The sequence below is a fragment of the Oncorhynchus masou genome, chromosome 9 (genome assembly GCF_036934945.1).
Source record: "Oncorhynchus masou masou isolate Uvic2021 chromosome 9, UVic_Omas_1.1, whole genome shotgun sequence".
NCBI classification, from domain to species: Eukaryota; Metazoa; Chordata; class Actinopteri; order Salmoniformes; family Salmonidae; genus Oncorhynchus; species Oncorhynchus masou.
In genome coordinates this window covers 14,710,132-14,727,724 of record NC_088220.1, presented here as the reverse complement: position 1 = coordinate 14,727,724, position 17,593 = coordinate 14,710,132, and the positions used below count along the sequence as shown (strand labels likewise).

General features: G+C 50.7%; 1 protein-coding gene across 13 annotated transcripts in view; it reads right to left on the bottom strand.

The window, feature by feature from the left end:
* LOC135545557 (ankyrin repeat and KH domain-containing protein 1-like) overlaps positions 1-17,593 on the bottom strand; it is a 66,479-nt gene that overhangs the window by 5,870 nt on the left and 43,016 nt on the right. For 5 of the 13 annotated variants that reach the window (XM_064973237.1, XM_064973233.1, XM_064973236.1 and 2 more), the window contains exons 15-33: positions 17,414-17,557; positions 17,189-17,294; positions 15,451-15,728; positions 14,653-14,949; positions 13,263-13,701; positions 12,776-12,918; positions 12,521-12,632; positions 12,197-12,342; positions 11,892-12,034; positions 11,476-11,689; positions 11,115-11,290; positions 10,789-10,951; positions 10,516-10,611; positions 8,715-9,027; positions 8,309-8,505; positions 5,314-5,615; positions 4,896-5,048; positions 4,426-4,575; positions 154-1,630 (exon numbers count right to left, since the gene is read on the bottom strand). In XM_064973237.1, coding sequence (XP_064829309.1) covers positions 154-1,630; positions 4,426-4,575; positions 4,896-5,048; positions 5,314-5,615; positions 8,309-8,505; positions 8,715-9,027; positions 10,516-10,611; positions 10,789-10,951; positions 11,115-11,290; positions 11,476-11,689; positions 11,892-12,034; positions 12,197-12,342; positions 12,521-12,632; positions 12,776-12,918; positions 13,263-13,701; positions 14,653-14,949; positions 15,451-15,728; positions 17,189-17,294; positions 17,414-17,557 — 5,049 coding nt within the window. The remainder of the gene's footprint in view (positions 1-153; positions 1,631-4,425; positions 4,576-4,895; positions 5,049-5,313; positions 5,616-8,308; positions 8,506-8,714; positions 9,028-10,515; positions 10,612-10,788; positions 10,952-11,114; positions 11,291-11,475; positions 11,690-11,891; positions 12,035-12,196; positions 12,343-12,520; positions 12,633-12,775; positions 12,919-13,262; positions 13,702-14,652; positions 14,950-15,450; positions 15,729-17,188; positions 17,295-17,413; positions 17,558-17,593) is intronic. The other 8 variants (XM_064973245.1, XM_064973243.1, XM_064973238.1 and 5 more) reach the window with 6 other exon arrangements.

The following is a 17,593-nucleotide window of genomic DNA, read 5'->3' as shown; positions in this document are numbered from 1 at the left end:
ACAACCCTGTTCCTGGAGAGATACCCTTCTGTAGGTTTCAACTTCTAACTCTTAAAACCTACTGGATGGTATCTCTCCAGGAACAGGGTTGGAGAGTCCTGCTCTATTGTAATAAAATGTTTTTCTGTGGATAATAAAAATAGTGGCACCCACCTGGTTGTTGTTGTCGAACATGCTGCTGAAATGGTTGAAGAGGGCTGCAGGGCCGAAGTTAGGGGGCATCTGCTGGGGCTTGGCCCCACCATGGACCTGCTGCTGCATTGGAGAGCCGTTCATCAGACCCATGGAGGACTGGGGCTGAGGGGGCATGGAGGGGGGCTGGGGCAGCTTCTGTTTGGGGTGCTCATGTTGTTGCTGTGTGTTGTGGGGTAGGAACGGTTGTTGCTGCTGCTGGTTGGGGTGTTGGTAGTAGGGCCCTGTCGGGGGCTGCATGCGGTGTGAGATGCGGGGAGCGGGAGCCGAGAAGTGGGGTACGGTGCTGTTGGGGTGTTTGTGTGAGGGGGCGGAGGAGGATGGGGGGAGGTGGGAGCTGGACTGGAGAGGTGGAGGGGGGTCTGATGAGGTGGTGGAGGTTAGGGGAGGAGGGGGTTGTTGCTGCTGCTGGCGGGGCTCAGGTTTGGAGGGGGCAGCCATGGCTGGGGCGGTGAAACCACCTGAACTAACCACATTGTTGACTGAGACGTGCTGGCCCTCCTGAGAGAGGGAGGGGGTCAGCTTCTCCTTGCCTGGGGGAGCAGTGGGGGCGCTGGGAGGTGACTTGGGGGGCTGAGAGATGGGTGCAACCTGGGGATGAGGAGTGTTAGGGGCATACGTAGCCATTAAGCCCGTGTGTTGGTGGGCGGGAGACACTGTACCTCTTACTGAGTGACTACTGACAGTGGTGGCAGTAACCATGGAGACAGAGTTGATCCCTGTGTGCTTGGGGTCAGAGGTGAACAGCTGTTTCCTGACTGAGGAAGGGGTGGGGGCACTGGGTTGGGCCTGGGCCCCATGAGGGTGGTTAGGGGTGTGGGGTGACCCTGTAGTCGTAGTGGTCTGACTGTTAGAGGCACTAGGACTGGAGACAGAGGAGCCCGTGGATGATGTGTTATTGTGCTCATTATGACTAGACAAGTTGGATCTGGTCTGGTTGTTACCACTACTACCACCGTTGTGTTTGGGGGAGCTGTTGGCGCTACTGGGACTCAGAGGCCGCACCGGGAACGGGCCCCAGGTGCTGGCGGCAGGGGAGAAGGTCCCACCAAACTGGGCCATGGGCAGCCTGGGGAGCCTGATCTGATGCATGGTCTGGGCTGCCAGGAGGGCCAGCTGGGGATGGGCGTAGGCCAGGGGGAGAGACACAGGGAAGGGCTGCCTCACCCCAGACAGACCCTTACCCATCTTACCCCCTGTCTGAGAGGAAGAGGACTGGAAGGAGACCCCAGAGGACGTGACCAGGGAGCCCAGGGCCTTGGCACCGATGGTGAGGTTAAGGTTAGCTCCAGTGGGGGTGGGGAATGGGGCTGAGGTGGTCTTGGAGCCCGGGGCCCTGATGTGGTTCCTGGGGATCAGGTCCTCTAGTTCCTTGGCTGGGTCCTGGATCAGAGAGTTGATCAGCTGGACTGCGTGGCGTGTTGACTCTGTGCCACCTCTGGAATGAACCATCACAACACAGGGGTCAGGGGCCACAACATTCCACGGACATGGTTCCAACCAATCACAGTATCTCAACTCTTCACTGATCTCCTGGAGATACGGCAGGAGGATTAGACACTCCACTTCATTCCTTTTAAATACGTAGAATCACTCATAAATCAACACACAGCTATTAACCTTTTAAATACGTAGAATCACTCAGATCAGTGGTTCCCAAACTTTTTATAGTCCTGTACCCCTTCAAACATTCAACCTCCAGCTGAGTACCCCCTCTGGCACCAGGGTCAGCACACTCAAATGTTGTTTTGTGCCATCATTGTAAACCTGTCACTCACACACACACACTAGACAATACATTTATTAAACATAACAATGAGTGTAAGTTGTCATCATAACCCAGCTCGTGGGAAGTGACAAAGAGCTCTTTAGGACCAGGGCACAAATAATAATAATCAATCATTTTGCTCTTTATTTAACCATCTTACATATAAAAGCTTATTTGTTCATTAAAGATGGTGAATAACTCAGCACAGGTTAATGATGTGTGCTTGCCAGGATGCACATCACTCTGTACTGTTGGGTTGTGTTGGAGAGTCTGTCTTAAATCATTTTCCACACAGTCTGTCTGTATTTAGTTTTCATGCTAGTGAGGGCCGAGAATCCACTCTCACATAGGTACGTGGTTGCAAAGGCCATCAGTGTCTTAGGGTGATTTGCCAAGGCAGGATACTCTGAGCACAGCACTATTCCGGAAATCTGGCAGTGGCTTCTGATTACATTTTCACAGAACCACTTGTTGCAATATCGATGAGGCTTCCTTGTTCAAATATCGGTAAGTGGACTGGAGGCAGGGCATGAAAGGGATAATGAATCCAGATGTTTGTGTCATCTGGTTTGGGAAAGTACCTGCGTAATTGCTCACCCAACTCTCTCAGGTGCTTCGCTATATCACATTTGACATTGTCCATAAACTTGAGTTAATTTGCACACAAACAAATCATACAACAATGGAAAGACCTGTGTGTTGTCCTTGTTAATACAGACAGAGAAGAGCTCCAACTTCTTAATCATAGCCTCAATTTTGTCCCGCACATTGAATATAGTTGGAAAGTCCCTGTAATACTAGATTCAGATCATTCAGGCGAGACAAAACATCACCCAGATAGGCCAGTCTTGTCAGAAACTCGTCATCATGCAGCAGTCAGACAAGTGAAAATGACGGTCAGTAAAGAAAACTAAGCTTGTCTCTCAATTTTTTAAAAACCCTGCCAATACTTTGCCCCTTGATAACCAGCGCACTTCTGTATGTTGTAAAAGCGTTACATGGTCGCTGCCCATATCATTGCATAATGCAGAAAATACACGAGAGTTCAGGGGTCTTGATTTAACAAAGTAAACCATTTTCACTGTAGTGTCCAAGCTGTCAGGCAGTCCTTTGGCAGCAAGAGCCTCTCGGTGGATGCTGCAGTGAACCCAAGAGCCTCTCGGTGGATGCTGCAGTGAACCCAAGAGCCTCTCGGTGGATGCTGCAGTGAACCCAAGAGCCTCTCGGTGGATGCTGCAGTGAACCCAAGAGCCTCTCGGTGGATGCTGCAGTGAACCCAAGAGCCTCTCGGTGGATGCTGCAGTGAACCCAAGAGCCTCTGGGTGGATGCTGCAGTGAACCCAAGAGCCTCTGGGTGGATGCTGCAGTGAACCCAAGAGCCTCTGGGTGGATGCTGCAGTGAACCCAAGAGCCTCTCGGTGGATGCTGCAGTGAACCCAAGAGCCTCTCGGTGGATGCTGCAGTGAACCCAAGAGCCTCTCGGTGGATGCTGCAGTGAACCCAAGAGCCTCTGGGTGGATGCTGCAGTGAACCCAAGAGCCTCTGGGTGGATGCTGCAGTGAACCCAAGTGGTGTCGGGAGCAACTGCTTGCATGCGCGTTACCACTCCACTATGTCTCCCTGTCATGGTTTTTGTGCCATCAGTACAGATACCAACACATCTTGACCACCAAAGTCCATTTGATGTCACAAAGCTGTCCAGTACTTTAAAAATATCCTCTCATGTTGTCCTGGTTTCCAGTGGTTTGTAGAAGAGGATGTCTTCCTTAATTGACCCCTCAAAAACCTAATGGACATATACCAGGAGCTGTGCCAGGCCTGCCACTTCTGTTGACTCATCCAGCTGTAACGCATATAATTTACTGGCTTGTATGCGAACCAGCACTTGTTTCAAAACATCTCCTGCCATGTCACTGATGCGCTGTGAAACAGTGCTGTTTGATGAAGGCATTGTCTATCGTTTTTTTGTCCTTTTCCCCCAGCATTGTCCCAGCCATATCCTTGGCAGCAGGAAGAATTAAGTCCTCCACAATAGTATGGGTCTTGCCTGTCTTAGCCACTCGGTAGCTCACCATATAAGACACTTCCGTGGCTTATTCTTCAAATGGTCGTGTTTCATTTCTAAATGTCTGCGCAAGAGTGAAAGTTTCCCGCGAGAGAGTAACGGTTTATGTGAGTGGATGTTAATTATTTTACTAGGCTACCTGTATCACCCAAAAGTATAGCCCCGTTAGAAAATATAAACATACTGTTTATTTTTATTTTTTTAAGTGAATCCCATTTTTATCCGGGGTATCCCCGACGGCCTTGCGCATACCCCTGGTAGTTTGGGGAAACGCTGACTCGGATAAATCAACGCATAGCTATTAACCTTTTCTCTGCTTTCCTCCTGTTCAGTTCTCTACTCTGCTGACAGGTGTAATAGTGTGCTGCCGTCACCACAGGGGTCCCCTCCCTGTCCCTACCTGATGGTGATCATTCTCTCTCCGTTCTTGTCTTTCTGTTTGTCCACGTCGATGTGTGCTCCCGTCACGTCCTGTATAGCTGTGATGTTGCAGCCTCCTCGACCCATGATCCTCGACACCACCGAGGCCGGGACCGACAGCTTCTTGGACCTGCAGCCCAGAGAGAGTGAGAGTGAGAGAGAGATTCATATGGGGTTTAGAACCGGGCCAAAGCACCAAATCCATGCGGAGCCACAGGCCTGACAACTTACTCATTGTCTAAAACAATGGTTCCCACCAGGGGTACCTGGCCTATCCACAGGGGGGACTAGAGAAGACTCATGAGACCAAAGGCCTACTGATAAAATACACGAGGGGGTACTTCAGGGGTACTCCAGGCTACAGTAACCGAAGACGGTTGGAAACCACTGGCCTAAAATGACCTATAGATTTCCAGATGGATTTTATGGATGGAATGTGTGTTTACCCACCGTCTCACCACCTCCTTCCAACCCTCCTCTCTCTTCTGTCCCCTCTTGGGGCTGGTGAGGCTCTTGCTGTTGGAGGATGTGACGGGGAGAGACATGGTCTTAAACTGGGACGGTACAGAGCTGCTGGGGGTCAACTCACTCATGTCTGCAGCTCTGAGAGGGGGAGGGACGGAGGGGGAGCGGGTGAGAGAGAGGGGGAGAGAAAGAGAGAGAAAGGGGTAAAAGGTCAGATTCACAATTACTACGGTTGCTGTTTTAACTACGTAATTGTATTAGAAATGTACTGTTCTGTGTGATTGGTGGTGCTTGACCAGCTGCTTTAGGAAAACTACTGTTCTGTGTGATTGGTGGTGCTTGACCAGCTCCTTTAGGAAAACTACAGTTCTAACTCAAACCAAAGGTACTGCAGGTCACTCACTTCTGTGTAGGTTTGGAAATGGAGACGGTGACTGGGTGTAGCGTATGACAGTGTCTCTTCTCTGGGCCTGGTTGCAGGCTGTGAGAGGGGCCCGAGGACGAAGAGGATGAAGAGGAAGAGGAGGAAGAGGAGAGGTCAGGGAGGAAGTTGAGCTCCTGGCTCTTGCCCCCACTGCTGCTACTCTCACTGGCACAGTCGGTGCTGTCCAGGGGGTCTGAGTCGCTGGTGCCCCCTGCACCCCCAGCCCCGCCCCGCAGGTCGCCATGGATCTTGTTTGCCTTGTGCTGTGCCAGCACCACCTGCTGGACAGAGATGAAATTATCACTGATTAGACACCTTGATTAACTTGCTTTGACTGTTTGACAGTAGAATTGTGAAAGGAAATGTGTTTTTACAGCCTCCCAGAATTAAAAGAAATAATAATAATTAAACACTGGCTTCACTCATCCTTGAATTTAGCTACATTATATTTTACTGTCATGACCAGCAGTATGTGGACACCTGCTCGTTTAACAGCTCATTCCAAAATCATGGGGATTACTATGGAGTTTGTCCTCCCTTTGCTGCTATAAAAACCTCCACTCGTCTGGTTTTCCACTAGATGTTGGAATATTGCTGCGGGGACTTGCTTCCATTCAGACGCAAAAGCATTAGTGAAGTTGGGCCTTTAGTCCGGGCTCAGTCGGCATTCCAATTCATCCCAAGGGTGTTAGATGGTGTTGAGGTCAGGGCTCTGTGCAGGCCAGTCAAATTCTTCTATATGGATCTCAACAAACCATTTCTGCATGGACCTCGCTTCATGCACAGGGGCAGTGTCATGCTTAAACAGGAAAGGGCATTCCCCAAACTGTTGCCACAAAGTTGGAAGCACAGAATAATCTAGAACGTCATTGTATGCTGTAGTGATTTCCATTCACTGGAACAAGGCACCTAGCCTGAACCATGAAAAACAGCCCCAGACCATTATTCTTCCTCCACCAAACTATACAGTTGGCACTATGCATTGGGGCAGGTAGTGTTCTCCTGGCATCCGCCAATCCCAGATTCGTCTGTCAGACTGCCTGATGGGTGGCTGCTCGGCCATGAAAACCCATTTCATAAAGCCCCAGACAAAACAGTTCTCGTGCTGAAGTTGCTTCCAGAGACAGTTTGGGACTCGGTAGTGAGTGTTGAAACACCAGGACAAACTTTCTATGCGCTTCAGCGATCCCGTTCTGTGAGCTTGTGTGACCTACCACTTTGCGGCTGAGCCGTTGTTTCTCCTAGACGTTTCCACTTCACAATAACAGCACTTCAAGTTGACCAGGGCAACTCCAGCAGGGCAGAAATTTGATGAACTGACCTACTGGAAAGTTGGCATCCTATGACAGGGTCACGTTGAAAGTCAGAGCTCTTTAGTAAGGACATTCTACTGCCAATGTTTGTCTATGGAGATTGCTGTGTGCTCGATTTTATACACCTGTCAGCAATGTGCGTGGCTGAAATAGACAAATCCACTAATTTGAAAGGGGTGTCCACACACACACACACGTTTGGACACATCTACTCATTCAAGGGTTTTTCTTTCTTCTTACATTGCAGAATAATAGTGACAACATCAAAACTATGAAACCAAAAAAAAGTGTTAAACGAATCAAAAATATATTTTATATTTGAGATTCTTCAAAGTTGCCACCCTTTGCCTTGATGACAGCTTTGCACACTTGGCATTCTCTCAACCAGATTCATCTGGAATGCTTTTCTAACAGTCTTGAAGGAGTTTCCACATATGCTGAGCACTTGTTGGCTGCTTTTCCTTCACTCTGCGGTCCAACTCAACCCAAACCATCTCAATTGGGTTGAGGTCAGGTGATTGTGGAGGCTAGGTCATCTGAAGTAGCACTCCATCACTCTCCTTCTTGGTCAAATAGCCCTTACACAGCCTGGAGGTGTGTTGGGTCATTGTCTTGTTGAAAAATAAGAGTCCCACTAAGCGAAAACCAGATGGAATGGCGAATCGCTGCAGAATGCTGTGATAGCCATGCTGGTTAAGTGTGCCATGAATTCTAAATAAATCACAGACAGTGTCACCAGCAAAGCACTCCCAAACAAGTCTGTTCTTCTTATTGGTGTCCTTTAGTAGTGGTTTCTTTGCAGCAATTCGACGATGAAGGCCTGATTCATGCAGTCTCCTCTGAACAGTTGATGTTGAGATGTGTCTGTTACTTGAACTCTGTGAAGCATTTATTTGGGCTGCAATTTCTGAGGCTGGTAACTCTAATGAACTTATCCTCTGCAGCAGAGGTAACTGTGTCTTCCTTTCCTGTGGCGTTACCAATGAGAGCCAGTTTCATCATAGTGCTGGATGGTTGTTGCGACTGCACTAGAAGAAACTTTCAAAGTGCTTAATATTTTCCGTATTGTCTGACCTTCATGTCTTAAAGTAATGGACTGTCGTTCCTCTTCGCTTATTTGAGCTCTTCTTGCCATAATATGGACTTGGTCTTTTACCAAATAGGGCTATCTGCTGTATACCCCACTACCTTGTCACAACACAACTGATTGGCTCAAACGCATTAAGGAAAGAAATTCCACAAATTAACTTTTAACAAGGCACACCTGTTAATTGAAATGCATTCCAGGTGACTACCTCATGAAGCTGGTTGAGAGAATGCCAAGAGTGTGCAAAGCTGTCAGCAAGGCAAAAGGTGGCTACTTTGAAAAATCTCAAACATATTTTGAGGTGTTAACACTTGGTTACTACATGATTCCATGTGTGTCATTTCATAGTTTTGATGTAGAAAAGTAATAATAAAGCAAAACCCTTGAATGAGCAAGTGTCCAAACTTTTGACTGGTACCGTGTGTGTGTGTGTGTGTGTGTGTGTGTGTGTGTGTGTGTGTGTGTGTGTGTGTGTGCGTGTGCGTGTGTGCGTGTGTGTGCAAAATCTAAATGTAAATCTATACTTTAAATACACCAACCGCCTGTGGGTCCTGATGTATGATTGGTTAGTTACCTGTGGGTCCTGCCGTATGATTGGTTCGCTGGGGGAGGAGTCCTTGGTCTTGTTCTTCTTGCTCTTGCGGTTGGTGCTGGTCGTCGTGGCAACACTGGCCCTCTTGCCGAACACAGAGCTGAAAGAGGGCGAGGTGGCGGGAATACCGATTGTGGTGGTAGTGGTCGCACTGGGGGGGTCGATGGGGGGGTCCACTTCTGAAGAGGAGGAGGGATGATTGTAGAGTTGAAGAGACAGTTCCACAATATTACATAGACATGTGTTTCCTTTCTTTGAAAACAGTCTACGGAAAAGGATTGACTGCAATCTACACTTAGATTTTGTTAAACAAGCCACAGCAAACAAATGTTAATAATCAGTATTTTGGGAACAAAAAGATAGATATTGAAATCAAGATATAATTTACCCTCAGCGGAGTCATCCTGCTTCTGCATCTCATAGTCCTCCTCCCCCTCCTCCTTGTTTGTCTTCTGCTCCTGCTCCTCCTCCTCCTCTTCCTCCTCCTCCTGCTTTTTCTTCTGCTCCTCCTTCTTCTTCTTGCGTTTCTCCTTGCGTTTCTCTCTCTTGGCGGCCAGGGCCTGCTTCTTGCTCTCCTCTCTGGACTTCTCCAGGTCGAGCTCCTTGAGGAGAATGCTGGCGTTCTTGTTGGCTTCAGCAGCCTGCTGGTCTTTGGCTTTGACGATGGTCTCCATGCACTGATGGCACTTCTTCAACAACTCCTGAGAGAGGGAGGGATGGAGAGGGACGGATGGAGAGGGAGGGATGGAGAGGGAGGGAGGGAGAGGGAGGGATGGAGAGGGATGGAGAGGGAGGGAGAGATAGAGAGGGAGGGATAGAGAGGGAGGGATAGAGAGGGAGTGATAGAGAGGGAGGGATATAGAGGGAGGGATAGAGAGGGAGGGATAGAGAGGGAGGGATAGAGAGGGAGGGATAGAGAGGGAGGGATAGAGAGGGAGGGATAGAGAGGGAGGGATAGAGAGGGAGGGATAGAGAGGGAGGGATAGAGAGGGAGGGATAGAGAGGGAGGGATAGAGAGGGAGGGATAGAGAGGGAGTGATAGAGAGGGAGGGATGGAGAGGGAGGGATAGAGGGAGGGAGGGATAGAGAGGGAGGGATAGAGGGATAGAGAGGGAGGGATAGAGGGATAGAGAGGGAGGGATAGAGGGATAGAGAGGGAGGGAGGGATGGAGAGGGAGGGATGGAGAGGGAGGGAGGGAGGGAGAGGGAGAGATAGAGAGGGAGAGATAGAGAGGGAGGGATGGAGAGGGAGGGAGGGATGGAGAGGGAGGGAGGGATGGAGAGGGAGGGAGGGATGGAGAGGGAGGGAGGGATGGAGAGGGAGGGAGGGATGGAGAGGGAGGGAGGGATGGAGAGGGAGGGAGGGATGGAGAGGGAGGGAGGGATGGAGAGGGAGGGAGGGATGGAGAGGGAGGATGGAGAGGGAGGGATGGAGAGGGAGGGATGGAGAGGGAGGGATGGAGAGGGAGGGATGGAGAGGGAGGGATGGAGAGGGAGGGATGGAGAGGGAGGGATGGAGAGGGAGGGATGGAGAGGGAGGGATGGATGGATGGAGAGGGAGGGATGGAGAGGGAGGGAGGGATGGAGAGGGAGGGATGGAGAGGGAGGGAGGGATGGAGGGAGGGAGGGAGGGATGGAGAGGGAGGGATGGGGAGGGGGAGGGATGGAGGGAGGGATGAGAGGGAGGAGGGAGGGAGAGGGGAGGGAGGGATGGAGAGGGAGGGATGGGAGAGGGGGGGGATGGAGAGGGAGGGGGGATGGAGAGGGAGGGGGGATGGAGAGGAGGAGGGAGGGAGGGAGGGAGGGAGGGAGGGAGGGAGGGAGGGAGGGAGGGAGGGAGGGAGGGAGGGAGGGAGGGAGGGAGGGAGGGAGGGAGGGAGGGAGAGGGAGGGAGGGAGGGAGAGGGAGGGAGGGATGGAGAGGGAGGGAGGGATGGAGAGGGAGGGAGGGAGGGATGGAGAGGGAGGGAGGGAGGGATGGAGAGGGAGGGATGGATGGAGAGGGAGGGATGGAGAGGGAGGGATGAGAGGGAGGGATGGAGAGGGAGGGATGGAGAGGGAGGGATGGAGAGGGAGGGATGGAGAGGGAGGGATGGATGGAGAGAGTTTGTGGAGTTAGTGGACAACTCTTTCTAACCCACTACCATACTTGCTCAAAGAGAGACCATTCCAAACCCGTGGTGGTGTTACCTTGTCAGCGATGGTGGCGATGTATCTCATACACTCAATGTCTGAGGGGAACTGGTTGACCTCCTTTACCAGGTACTGAACCACCTTTACATGACCCTGAGAAACACAGACAAGGGGAGAGAGAAAATGAAAGACACCTGTAAAATAGGCCAATATTGTTTCAGGCTGGGAGCAGGAAAGGTATGGGGAAGACTGTAGGACCTGGTACTGGAACTAGGTTGTGAGAGGTCCAGGTGTTGCAGCGGGGAAGGGTCATCCTGCGACACGACCTACCTTACGGAAGGCAGCCATGAGCGGTGTGATCTTGCGGTTGTCTGCAGCGTCTACGTCGGCCCCAGCCTGCACCAGCAGCTGAACCACGTCAAAATGGCCGCCGTTGGCCGCCAGCCACAGAGGTGTGTTCCCCTTCTTGTTGCGAACATCAATGTGAGCCCCCCTGGAGAAGGGAGAAAAACAGGGACAAGAGATAAACACAGGATAAAAAGATGAACGAGAGAATCAAAACATAACCTTTTAGGGAAATTCCTGGCTTCAAAATGAACACTCAGACAAAGACCTTGATTCATTCAGAATGATTGATAAGTCGGATTAATGCCCACCTGTTGATGAGTAGCTCACAGAACTTGTAGTGGCCCTTGTCTGCAGCGATGGTGAGGGCTGTGTCTCGGGACGAGGGGACAGGAGGGGCGTTGACGTCAGCCCCTTTATCCAGCAGCACCCGGCCCACCTCAGCATAGCCCCCCGACGCTGCCTCCATTAGAGGGGTCAGACCAGTCTACCAGGGGAGGGGGAGGTCAACATCACATTCACAATATGGGGCCATTCCCTCAAACACTAAGTCAGGCACTGGGAGTTGGAGTGACAATTCTCTAATTAGGATTCACCAGACCCTATATGCAACTTGGCTCTGGACTTGATATACTGCTATAATATGGACCGCGACCGGTTCTGTCTCCTCACCTTGGCTCTGTGCTCTACGTTGGCCTTGCGGTCCAGCAGCAGACTGACCACCTCAGCCCGGCCCTGGAAGCAGGCCAGAGTCAGAGCCGTGTTCCTGTTAGTCTCGATCTGAGCGTTGATGTCGGAGCCCATGTCCAGCAGCAGCTTGACCGCAGGGACGTGACCATTCATCGCTGCCAGCATCAGGGGAGAGATACCCAGCTTACTGCCCGTCCTGGAGACAGAAAGATCGAGGGAGGATTTTATCAATTAGTGAGAGACGTGAGGGACTTTCACTACCAAAGATGCAGTTATCATTCATTTAAACAACCCAGTGCACGTTTCTGATGTAAGAAATGCTATTTCATAAATACATGTATTTGTTGAAGACCTGGGAAAGTAGTGGTATCGGTAGAAAGAAAAGACCCGTCCCGTACCTGGAGTTGATCTCTGAGCCGGCGTTGAGGAGGATCTTGATGATGTTGACGTAGCCTCCAGACGCCGCCAGGCTCAAAGGGGTGTAGTCTGACACGTTACGATGCTCTTTGTTGGCTCCTCGCAACAGCAACAGCTCCACCACCTAGGAGAGGAGACAAGGAGATGGAAGTCTATTGTTTTCTCAATATGCTATTTCTGTGAAAGGGGTGTTGATTTAGTTTCAATGTGGCGATTCATAGAAAGGAAGTGAGCGTGTACCATAGAATTACACACTAGAAACATTTAAATCAGAGCTCTGCTGTACCTCTTGTCGTCCCCCTGAGCAGGCCAGGGAGAGGGGCGTGTCTTTGGTTCTCTCCGACTGGGCCTCTATGTCACCCCCTTTATCCAGAAGGAGCTCCACCACCCCTACGTGGCCCGCTGTCGCAGCCAGGATCAGAGGGGTGAAGCCTGGGAGAGGAGGGGGTCACAACCAGATATACAGATTCACCCAATACAATGTGAAGCACTTTGAACACTGAATAACTCCTGTCTTGGATGTATTAAAAAAATATTCCTGATTAATCAGAAAATAAAAGATGTCTGAAGGATATACAGGCCCAACTAACAGTAACTTTGTGTGTGTTACCCTTCTTGTCGCGATGCTCGATGTTGGCTCCTCGTGCGATGAGAACAGACACCAGCTCCTCGTGTCCTCCGGCACATGCCAGCGTCAGCGCAGTGTCATGGTTACTCTCCGTCTGAAAGGAGAGGGACACACACACATTTACAACAATGCTGTGTGTAGGTGTGTCTCTCAGTCTTGAATGTGTGTGTGTGACCATTGGCTTTACAGTACATGAGCATCGATATCCACAGCGTGTGTGTGTGAACAGTGGCTTACGTGTGCGTCGATGTCCACAGAGGGGTAGAGGGGCAGTGGGGAGGGGGGTGAGCCCATATTGGAGGGGGTCTGTGACAGGGGGTCAGACAGGGGGGTTGGAGACGTTGTAGTGTTCAACATGGGTACTCTGCTGCCCACCGCTGCTGGAACAGAGAAAGAAAAGGAGAGGAAGGGAAAGTATCTGTTACTTTTCAGGCCTTTCTTCTGAGGAATTTGTTCATCAGTATTGTTCTTTCAAATCAGTGCAGTTGAAGAAAAGGAGACAGGGAGTATGTAAAACCACGCTACGCTGCACCCACCCACAGCAGGTAGAACAGCTGTAAAACCACGCTACGCTGCACCCACCCACAGCAGGTAGAACAGCTGTAAAACCACGCTACGCTGCACCCACCCACAGCAGGTAGAACAGCTGTAAAACCACGCTACGCTGCACCCACCCACAGCAGGTAGAACAGCTGTAAAACCACACTACGCTGCACGCACTCACCTGCCATGATGTCATCCAGCGTGTCTGTAAGCGTCTGAGCGGGCGAAGCCACCATGAGTCCGTCTGGGGCCTGCTGCCCTACCATCCCTGATCCTAACCCCTGACCTTGACCCAGCATCTGCTGGCCCACCAGTACCCTCTGCAGCTCAGGGCTGGTACTGCCAGGGCAGGGGTAGTCAGCTGGGCACGGGCTGTACTCAGGTAGGGGCTGGATGGGTACGAAGGCAGTCTGGAGGGGGGGGGGAGGGGGGTGGAGATGGGAGTGGGGGGAGCATAGGGGATGGGGTGAGGGCGAGGGGGGCAGGGGGGGCTGCTGTCCATCCCTGTAGAGGATGGTGTCCACCTGGGGTAGTTTAGCGTAATCTTCCACCTCATCGTCGTCGTCATCATCATCATCATCCTCCTCATCTTCGTCATCCTGGAATAGGAACGAGGCAAACTTCTACAAATTAAGCATCTAAAAGAAACAGATCTCAAAACACAGCAGGAATGTGATAGTTGTGTCTAATAGACACCGGGGGTGATAGTTGTGTCTATTAGACACCGGGGGGGGGGGGTGATAGTTGTGTCTATTAGACACCGGGGGGTGATAGTTGTGTCTAATAGACACCGGGGGGGGGGGTGATAGTTGTGTCTATTAGACACCGGGGGGTGATAGTTGTGTCTATTAGACACCGGGGTGATAGTTGTGTCTATTAGACACCGGGGGTGATATTAATAGACACCGGGGGGTGATAGTTGTGTCTATTAGACACCGGGGGGGGGGTGATAGTTGTGTCTATTAGACACCGGGGGGGTGACATTATTAGACACCGGGGTGATAGTTGTGTCTATTAGACACCGGGGGGGTGATAGTTGTGTCTATTAGACACCGGGGGTGATAGTTGTGTCTATTAGACACCGGGGGGTGATAGTTGTGTCTATTAGACACCGGGGGTGATATTAATAGACACCGGGGGGGTGATAGTTGTGTCTATTAGACACCGGGGGTGATAGTTGTGTCTATTAGACACCGGGGGGTGATAGTTGTGTCTATTAGACACCGGGGGTGATAGTTGTGTCTATTAGACACCGGGGGGTGATAGTTGTGTCTATTAGACACCGGGGGTGATATTAATAGACACCGGGGGTGATAGTTGTGTCTATTAGACACGGGGGGGGGGTGATAGTTGTGTCTATTAGACACCGGGGGGGGGTGACATTATTAGACACCGGGGGGGGTGACATTATTAGACACCGGGGGGGGGGGGGGTGACATTATTAGACACCGGGGGGGTGACATTATTAGACACCGGGGGGGTGATATTAATAGACACCGGGGGGAAAATGTCAGAAAAGCAGAAACTATTAACTAGTCAGAAATAACAGACCACCGCCAACAACTCCTAACCTCCTCATCATCCTCTTCTTCTTCCTCCTCCTCCTCCTCCTCTCTGTTCTCCTCGTCAGACCCTGTGTCCGACCCGGGCTGTGTGCGCGTGTTAACCCCTGGTGTTGCTGTGAGGACCCCAGGCATGGTAGTGTTGGCCCCTTCCCCCGGCCCTGGTCCCGGGCCCTGGCCTGCCTCCTGCTCTTCCTTCAGGCCCTTGGCCTCCATGTACTCTTTGGTGAACTGCTGCTGGGTCTTCAACTGCAGCTGGCGCTCCACCTTCTGCAGCTCCTTCAGGATCTTCTTCTTCTTCTGGACCTAGAGGACACACGCCATGGGGGGATCAGACCCATAGTTCTATGTTCAGGTCTCGCTCATCCATTGGTTGAGAGATTTCATCGACCCATCAGATCCTATCAGACCTAGGTGGTGTTCATTAGGCACAAAACTAAATAAAATCAATAAAAAACGGAGACGAAACTACCTGGAATAAGAAATGCACATTTTTGCTTTGGGTTGTACATTTTTTTTGACAAGACTTTCCATACCTACCTGTATTGAGGGTCTATGACAGCGTTTCCCTAACTCGGTCCTCGGGACCCCAAAGTGTCCACATTTTGGGTTTTGCCCGAGCACCACTCAGCTGATTCAAAAATATATTTATTATTTGAATCATTTTGCTCCGGCAAAAACCAAAACGTGCACTCCTTGGGGTCCGCAGGACCAAGTTTGGGAAACGCTGGTCTATGACCTCCTCAATAATTCAATAGGATCTCTCTGTGTTCCTATACCTACGAATGATCATCCACCTGCTCTCACCTGCTCCTCCCGGCTCTTCTTCAGCTCTTCAATCTTGTCTTTGGTGAGCGGCTCTCCCTGGATGAGTTCCAGAGACTGCAGCTGTGCCTTCTCTATGGCTGAGATCCTCTGGCCCAGCTCATTAAGCTTCCCCTCTGTCTCCTCCACGATACACTCCAGGGGCTGGCACAGGTGGAAGGGGGGCAAGGCCTCTGCATCCCCGGGACCCGGGCCGGGACGTACCCCCCCTGGACTGCAGGGGCTGGAAGGGGTGGCAGCGTGTCTCTGCTTGGACGAACCTGCAGAGGAGGGATGGAGGAAGAGGGATGAGAAGGATGGAGAAAGATGAGGAAGATTAGAGGAAGATTAGGTCACACTACAATAAAGTCAATTCCTCATCAGTTGAAGTCACGTCATCGTTAGACACTTTCGATATTTATACCGAACCAAAATATAAACGCAACATGTTTCATGAGCTGAAATAAATTATCCCAGAAATGTTCCATACGCGTAAAAAGCTAATTTCTCTCAAATGTTGTGCACAAATTTGTTTACATCTCCGTTAATGTGCACTTCTCCTTTGCCAAGATAATCCATCCAACTGACAGGTGTGGCATATCAAGAAACAGCATGATCATTACACAGGTGCTCCTTGTGCTGGGGACAATAAAAGGCCACAAATGTGCAGTTTTGTCACAACACAATGCCACAGATGTCTCAGGTTTTGATGGAGCGTGCAATTGGCATGCTGACTGCAGGAATGTCCACCATAGCTGTTGCCAGAGAACTGAATGTACATGTCTCTACCATAAGCCGCCTCCAGCATCATTTTAGAGAATTTGGAACTACGTCCAACCGACCTCACAACCGCAGACCACGTGTATGGCAATTTGAATGCACAGAGACACCGTGATGAGATCCTGAGGCCCATTGTTGTGCCATTCATCTGCCTCCATCACCTAATGTTTCAGCATGATAATGTACAGCCCCATGTCGCAAGGATATGTACACAATTCCAGGAAGCTGAAAATGTCCCAGTTCTTCCATGCCCTGCATATTCACCAGACATGTCTCCCATTAAGCATGTTTGGGATGCTATGGATCGACATGTACGACAGTATGTTCCAGTTCCCGCCAATACCCAGCAACTTTGCACGATTGAAGAGGAGCAGGACAACATTCAACAGGCCACAATCAATAGCCTGATCAACTCTATGTGAAGGAAATGTGTCGCGCTGCATGATGCAAATGGTGGTCACACCAGATACTGACTGGTTCTGACCACGCGCCTACCTGTTTTTTTTTTTTTTTAACTGTATCTGTGACCAACAGATGCATATCTGTATTCCCAGTCATGTGAAATCCATAGACTAAGACCTAATTTATTTATTTTATTTGACTGATTTCCTTATATAAACTGTAACTCAATAAAATCTGGGAAATTGTTGCATGTTGCTTTTATATTTTTGTTCAGTATATAACTGGCCAGGCCAGGGCTCCCCGTTCATAACTGGCCAGGCCAGGGCTCCCCGTTCATAACTGGCCAGGCCAGGGCTCCCCGTTCATAACTGGCCAGGGCTCCCCGTTCATAACTGGCCAGGGCTCCCCGTTCATAACTGGCCAGGGCTCCCCGTTCATAACTGGCCAGGGCTCCCCGTTCATAACTGGCCAGGGCTCCCCGTTCATAACTGGCCAGGGCTCCCCGTTCATAACTGGCCAGGGCTCCCCGTTCATAACTGGCCAGGGCTCCCCGTTTTACCTTTGCTGGCGACAGGTGGCGGGGGTGTGGTGATGTTGGAAGGGGCTCTGTCTGGCTCCTGGGGGGGCACCACCATGGCCAGGGCTTGGAATGGGACACGAGGAACCTGGGGATAGATGAGTGGTCGTAAAACATCAACCACTTTGACTACTAGTTAAACACAATTTCCATGCTGACCATTTCCTTTTTCAATAGCATAAAACTATTTCATGAAAAACATTTAACCTGAGAGGGGTCTTGTGAGGGGGGTGTGAGTTGGCAGAGGTCGGGCGCGGGGACAGACAGGATGTTGTTAGGGAAGTCTAGCAGATAGGACACCACGTTGGTGTGACCTCCCTTAGCAGCTTCAATCAGCATTGTCGAGCCGTCCTATTGGAGGAGAAACAGGAAGTGGGTGTAAGTCTA